General features: G+C 39.1%; 1 protein-coding gene across 1 annotated transcript in view; it reads left to right on the forward strand.

The window, feature by feature from the left end:
• cmpk (cytidylate kinase) overlaps nucleotides 1–7,511 on the forward strand; it is a 16,647-nt gene extending 9,136 nt beyond the window's left edge. Inside the window, exons 2-6 of the mRNA XM_015047211.1 lie at nucleotides 1,290–1,436; nucleotides 3,505–3,657; nucleotides 3,743–3,819; nucleotides 4,029–4,125; nucleotides 6,065–7,511. Of these exons, the coding sequence (XP_014902697.1) occupies nucleotides 1,290–1,436; nucleotides 3,505–3,657; nucleotides 3,743–3,819; nucleotides 4,029–4,125; nucleotides 6,065–6,106 (516 nt within the window). The 3' untranslated portion in view covers nucleotides 6,107–7,511. The remainder of the gene's footprint in view (nucleotides 1–1,289; nucleotides 1,437–3,504; nucleotides 3,658–3,742; nucleotides 3,820–4,028; nucleotides 4,126–6,064) is intronic.

The raw sequence follows: 7,511 nt of genomic DNA on the forward strand, positions 1-7,511 counted from the left end.
GTACATTTTTGCCTGTGTATTTGTACTTTTACTTAAGTACATTTATTGAGTACTTTCTCCACCACTGAAGGGGTTACCTTATTGGCTGGCTAGCTACTAGCGAGCTTTAGTGTCAAAATTGTCTTTGGTAATCCTTTTTCAAATATTTCTCTGTGGCTATTTTTACGTTTTTTGCTTCATGATATCCAGAGGGGAGACTCTGCTGCTGCTGTGTGGTTATTATCCAGAAGGAATAATAATTAAAAAAAAGCTAACCAGGCACCTGTTAGATGTTAATAGAAAGTGAATTCAAACTTTCATGATACTGCCTCCACCGTGTTTCACAGATTATTGATGCCAATCGATTTATGTCTCAGAAATCCCAATTCAGTTAAAAAAAAAAACAGTTTATCTGTCCCAAAGGTCGCAACTCGTTTCATGGAAGTACTGGTGATGCTGTGTAAGAATTTCCTGTAGAAGTCAGTCTTGCATCAAAGCTGTTGAGTCCTCTGACTATTGCTGTATGACTGTCTGACGGCTGTCCTGACATGCTAACGGTTCAGTATCCGGGAAGCAGAGACGGTATTCCATCCATAGCAGTGTCTCCGGGACAGCACCGTCACTTTTTGCCTTCCTCTGGCTTTTGCTCACGAGCCCCTTCACACTCTTTTTTTTACAACCATTCAGTTCAGTCCTCCAATCAGGTGTTGTATTGCTGGGATTTATTAGATCCTAACTCATTAGATTCTAATTTTGTTCTGCTCCAAAATAACCCCAAAATGAAATGTAAAATGAATTAAAGAGCAGCCAGATATTCAATAGAATCATATCTCATGCTATTTTCAATAACGCGAGCATATCACCTTCAAGAGGACTTTGTTTACAAACCGGTTATTGAAGAAAAACCAGTTTCCATCTGTTAGCATAGTATCTTTCTTCCTGTTCTCCGACTGTTTGTGTTTAACTGTAAAACTGGTTTCTTGCTAAAGCATTCCCAAGTGGCATACATGCTAGACGTTTGGTAGCGAGGGTTTATGATGGAGACTTTGAACCAGCGTGATTGGGTGTTGGCTGCCACGTTGCCAGAGCAGCAGTCAGATCTGAATGACAGAAGCTCCTTTCATTCAGGGCACAAACAGCCAACTTTTTCCAAGCTGCACACTTACAGTCTGATAAAGCAGTCATCGTTTGTTTGGATAAAAACGGAGGAAGAAATGGATGCATTCATCATGTAACACTGAAGATCAGTTGATCATATGAAAATTCAAATGTTTTCTCTATGTGTGTGTGTTTGTCTGTGTGTGTTTCAGGCCTTCAACTACACTCATTTGTCAGCTGGAGATTTGCTGAGGGCAGAGCGAGGTAGAGAAGGGTCTGAGTTTGGACAGCTCATCGATAACTATATCAAAGAAGGCAAAATCGTCCCGGTGGAGATCACCATCAGCTTACTCAGACAGGTACGCATCAGGTCCAGGTTCTGCATTCAACTTCAGCTTAGCTGGTTATAAACGCTTCGTCAGGGCCAGGCTTATCTTTAGTCGATCAGTTTTATTAATGCAGGAACAAACACTTTTCTTCTTTTTTTTTTCTTTTTTTTTCTTAATTTAGTGTGACTGATAGAACTATGACAGAATATTAGGGCCATTGCAGATAGCAAAACAAAAGAGGTACATTCTCACCAAAAAACTCCTGAGTTTCAAAAGTTGAAAATTTAAAACTTTTGAAGCTTTACATTTTTGTGATTTTTTTTTTTTTTTTTTTTTTTAGATTAATCTCGAAATGTGGTGGCTAAATTAGTGGTACTCCCTTTGAGGTTTTTTTTTTTTTTTTATAAATATGACTGAAGACTTTTTTTAAATTTTATTTTTAAATTGTTTGAGCTGATTAGAGTTCCTAAGAACTTCGGACTAGTAATCCATAACCTTTTCTCTGGTGTACTAATTCGTTGTGACACAGAGACCCATTTCTTTTTTTCAGTGGTTTTCAAATGAAAATTAATTTTCTTTTTTCAGTCACATTTTTTTTTAATTATTTTTTTTTCTTTTGTACTGTGTACTTATACATCAGACCACAGACAAATGTGTCTGGTCAATGGAGTAAAACTTTATTGACATAAAACTTTATTGATGTATCACCTTTCAAGATAGAAATCCCAAAGTGCTTCAAATGATAGAAAAACACAAAGCAAATTTAAACAAAATTACTTTTCAAAAACTAGATAACTACATATGGCTTTCAGTCACCTGTGAAAAAAAGACTCCAAAAATCTGAATGATTATTTCATGCTTAGAGAGACGCAGCAGAATACAGTGAAACTCACACCACTGATCCCAGTATACGCGCACTGTTCAAGCAGAGGTGCATTAAAAGTGACATACACTTCAACAGCATGGCAGAAGTTAATGTTCTTCCAAACTTCCCCACATCCTGTCATGCTCAGACCTGCATCACACATGGTTTTAACCCACCATCATACCTGGAAAGATGGAAAACTGACAGCGGTTTAGGTGAAAACAGCGAAGGAGGGCTCAGCCAATCAGAGCCGGCCTGCCAGACGGAGCGCTCCACTCAGTTTGAGTCGGACGGGCTCAATCTGGTAAAAACACAAAGCAGTTCAAGCCCTTAAGGAGGTTGGGGAGATGACTCAACAGAGTTTATTTCAAAATGTTATTTTTATTAGTGCAATGAAAGAAAGTCAGTGTGCCATAATAAACATTCCTGCAGCTGCTCCAAGATTGCCAAGAGGTTGTTTGTTCTGCTTCTTTTCATGAACATCTGTTGTTCTGTAGAAGGTTTTCACAGCTGCTCTGTGAGCCACTCCAACTTTGTTTGTACCAGTCATGCAAACCTACTGTGTTTCCATTCACCGTATAATGGCAAAATTTGACATTTCGAAAATAAATGTGCTTTATTCATCGTATTTTGGTTATGATACCCACATGCATTTTACTGTGTATAGTACAATTTTCAAATTATTTTATTTGTTCCACTCGGAAAAGGTGCACAAACCAACCCAAACTTGTGTGATAATCTTAAAAGAAAATTCCATGTAACTAGCCACACCCAGGTCTGATTACTGTACGCCTTAATATTTACACAACTTAAGTCTATGCGTCTACAACTGTGTGTCTTTTGACCATATAATTGCACAATTTAACATTTAAAGTAAATTTGCTCAATGAAAACACGCTGATATTGGCCATATTGAAATGGGTGTATTTCACAAATCTGCAACGGAAACACTTTTTTCGTATCACAGGAGTCACATGATCAACAACTGAATATTACCACTGGAGCAAACCATGAAGAAGACGACAGGAAGTAGCTGGAGGAAGGTGGCGCGTTTTTTAACAACTTGTTGCATGAACAATCTTATCTTGGGATTTTAGTCATGTTTCTTATTTAATGGAAACATCGCAATTGCAAAGTTGTGTTTCTGCGACATTAGGGACATGTTTACAAAATTTTGCGCACATTTTGTAACGTGCAGCTGTTGCCATTTTTGTGGTTTACCCCCACGTTTAGTCCATGACAGAGACGATGACCAAAGACCAGACCAAGAACTGTTTCCTAATCGATGGCTTCCCTCGTAACGAGGACAACCTGCAGGGCTGGAACCGGCACATGGAGGGCAAAGCAGACGTCAAGTTTGTGCTTTTCTTTGACTGCAGCAACGAGGTACGCCACTGAACGGGGCATCTGAACCCCCATCCGGTTTATTTTAGTCCAACACATAAAATATGAAGATGTGATATGCACACAGGTTTGCATCGACAGATGTTTAGAAAGAGGGAAGAGCAGCGGACGGACAGATGACAACAGAGAGAGCCTGGAGAAAAGGTGACATGTCTGCTGAGTGCATGCTTGTTTGATTGGTTTCTTTGTGAAGAAGTCCAACTAAAATCCAGCGTGTCTGATTGCTCTGGCCTATTTAACTGGCCGACTGGATACCTGCGTATGTCGCTGGCCTGATTTACGTCTCTTTCGAGTCCCCTGTGCGGCCCGACCCCAATTACCAGCTACCGTTTCTTCTTCTTCTTCTTACGCAGAATCCAAACCTACCTGAACTCTACGCGACCAATCATCGAGCAATACCAGAAACATGGCAAGGTGTACACCATCGACGCCTCCCGCTCCGTGGATGAGGTGAGGAAACACCGCGCTTCAATACGGGTTGTCGCTTCTCTTTTTCGCCATCCTTAAAGCCAGCTGAAACATTTCCACGTTTTGTCTTTTTTGACTATTCAAACCATAAAACCTACCGTCACTTTCCTAAAATAATGGGCTTAAGTGGTTTTTTTGTCAAAAGCATTTTTGTCTTGACAAAAAAATGACTTGGGACTTTGTTTAAGGAAGGAGATGACATGAAGAAAACTGATTCCAGGTTTTCAACATTTTCCGCAAATAAAAATCTGAAAAGTGTGGCATGCCTTTGTATTTAGCCTTTGTATTGTGAGCATCTAACAAAACTTTTTACAGGTTTCTTCTTTCCGTACCTTCATAAAGGCCAGATTTGTAGAGTTCTTGACTAGACCTTGGATGTTTTCTCTCAACAATGAGATGCTGCATCACAGATGGTTATCCTTTAAATAAATAAATACTCCTCTACAGCTCTTTCACAGTTACCATGTTCCCCTCTCCTGCTTCTGCTTCTCTGACTAATGCTATCCAGACTTGTGATAATTTTAGATATGATTTTGTTTTGTTTTGTAGTGAAAAGAACAGCAGGTAGAGGAACTCCTGCCTGACTTATCTGCTTCCTCCATCATTCTGGTTCTTTAACAATCATCTCAATTAGGTGACCTCTGAAGCCCTTTGGGCAGGGGTGCCCATAGTCGGTCCTTGAGGGCCGGCATCCTGCATGTTTTAGTTCTCTCCCTGGTTTAACGCACCTGGATCAAATGATGGCTTGTTAGAAGCCCTAAGAGGATCATTGACAAGCTGAAAAGTTTGTTACTTCAACCAGGGAGAGAACTAAAACGTGCAGGATACTGGCCCTCGAGGATCGACTTTGGTCACCCCTGCCTTTGGGATTTCAAAAATTCAGAACAGTCCTTCTCTAACCGCGATCCGCAGGCGCCCCCTAGTGGCCCGCAAGGTACTGCATGTAAACAACAGTTTATTTACAATGACTTGAGCTCAAATCGTAAGCTCAAGATTAAGAACTGAGCTTAATCTTTGGTAAAGCTCAAAGTTAGCTTAACGAAAGATTGTTTTAAAAAATGATAATGGATAAAACTGTATCACTCAAAAACAAAAACTGAAGATACCGGTGGAAAGAAAACAATACCAGAATTAGCAATATGACCAGATGAAGCCAAGTGATATCTGCTCAGTGTTGTGTTGTGTTCACTAGTGATTCAATTCTTTTGAACAGTTCTTTGCCATAAACTGTAGGACTCCAGACTTGGTTAATGAGAACTGTTGTTTGTTTTTTACAATGTTGTTTGTTTTTTACAACTTTGCTTGTTGATAGTGCTCTGCTCACACATCAACAGCTGTTTTTTTTGTTTCTGCCAGCGCAACTCAAGCCTATTTTTCTTCTTTGTTATGTTTCTAAATTACAATTACCTTAAATATTCTTAATGCACACAGCAGCTGTGGTAAAGAACAACTTCGTTTCTTTGATTTGCTATCATTGGAAAGTTTAGAATCCACACTTTCAGAGTCTGTAAATGACTCGAAACCCCCCGAGTCGACTTGTCCATGGTTTGTCGTGGCCATCTTCTATTAACTTTCTCATTAGGATAAACAAAGACGACAATAAGTGACTTGAGACTAAAATTGTTATTTCAGGTTATATTTATTAAGATGTTGTTATTGTGGGGGTATTTTCCAGTTAGGTGGTCCGTGTGTGTTTGTTAAATGTGTTAAATGGTCCTTAGCCTGGAAAAGTTTGAGGAACCCTGATTTAGAGGTATGCCACACTCTTCAGATTTTTACATGTACAGTAAACCAAATTTGAAAATCACACATCATTAATTTTCCACTTCAACTTGAAGTTTGCTCTTGTAATGTGACAAAAATGTGGAATTGAACCACAAAGTGAAACTAAGCCCCGCCCTTCTGTTTCCTGTCCCTCCAGGTGTTTGCTGATGTGGAAGCCATCCTGATCAAAGAAATTTGATTTTCTCCCAACTGTCAGCAACATTCATTTATCTTTTTAAGTTTCTTTTTATCCACTGCGTTTCTACTTTAATGCGTTTCTATGTCCTTCCAGATGAGTTTTTGTTTGTTTTTCCTTTTGATTTCCATGTCTAAACACAACGCTGTTCGTGCGAACACGCCGCGTGGTGGTAGAAGTGATGGATTTGGGGGGCCGGGGTTTTGGGGGCCAAGGGACGGGAGGATATGCCCAGCAGCTACTTGCTATCGACCCATTCAGCGCCTCTCCTCTCGAGACGCTTATAAATTTATCAAAGACGCTAAACGCTGTCATCAACATGGTATTTATCACTAATGTCTTCACAGTATCATGTCGTAAGAAGGAGCTGTGATGCTTCAGACCAAACTGTCATGTGACCTGGTGACAAGGATCGAGTTGACTCTTCATCGATTTGCCAATAGCCTTTCAGCCATCTCATTAAATTCAATTTTACATCTGTGTCATGTTTGGACAGCGGCTGCTCCACGTGGAAGCATCCAGCGTCTGGTTGGGGGGAAAGGTTGGAAGAGTGAGACGTGTCTTTAGCAGAACATTTTGATGCACTTCATTGAAGAAATAACATCTGGGACAAGTTGAAATAAATATGTAGATGAAAATGAATTTTTTTTGTATGATGTGTTTGAGGAAGATTCATAAAGATGGAAAGTGAAAACAAAACATTGAGTTTTTTTATACTTTTGATTATGTTACCCACATATAGTTTACTGTTTATAGTAAAATTTCAAGTTATTTATTTTATTGAGAATGCCTATCCAAGCCAACTGAGACCTGTGTGAAAATGTGAAAATTAAATCCTGTTTCATTAGCTACACCCAGGCCAGGATACTGTATACAACACAATAAGCAGACAGCTGCGTTTCCATTGAGCATATTTGTGCAATTTGGCTTTTTGACAATGAATTGGCTCAATAAAAACATGAAAATTAAAAATAAAATTCACCAAAATGACAGGGAAAAAAAATTCTCATCACACGAGTCACATGATCAACAACCGGATGTACTCACTGGTGCAAACCATGAAGAAGAAAATCACGGGAAGTAGCTAGAGGGTGAGCATTTTTAAATAAACTATCATAAACTTATTCTGTGTAATTTTACTTTTCTAATTGAATGGAAGCACCGCAATTACAAAATTATGTTTTTTCGACATTAACGTAATATTGACAAAGTTTTACACACATTTGATCGAATACATTTTCACTTTATGTACTTCCTGCTGCACGGCCGTCATGCAGTGCAATGTTAGTGTGGAAAGTTCTAGAACTCCACACGTCCAAGAAGTTTATTCTATATCCAGAGGTTTAAACAGAACAGCTCAACGTGTGGAACAGAAGATGTTTACTTGATTATGTAGAAAATGTGTTTA

This window comes from Poecilia latipinna, unplaced genomic scaffold, assembly GCF_001443285.1.
Source record: "Poecilia latipinna isolate Pla-1442-1.1 unplaced genomic scaffold, P_latipinna-1.0 Scaffold814, whole genome shotgun sequence".
NCBI classification, from domain to species: Eukaryota; Metazoa; Chordata; class Actinopteri; order Cyprinodontiformes; family Poeciliidae; genus Poecilia; species Poecilia latipinna.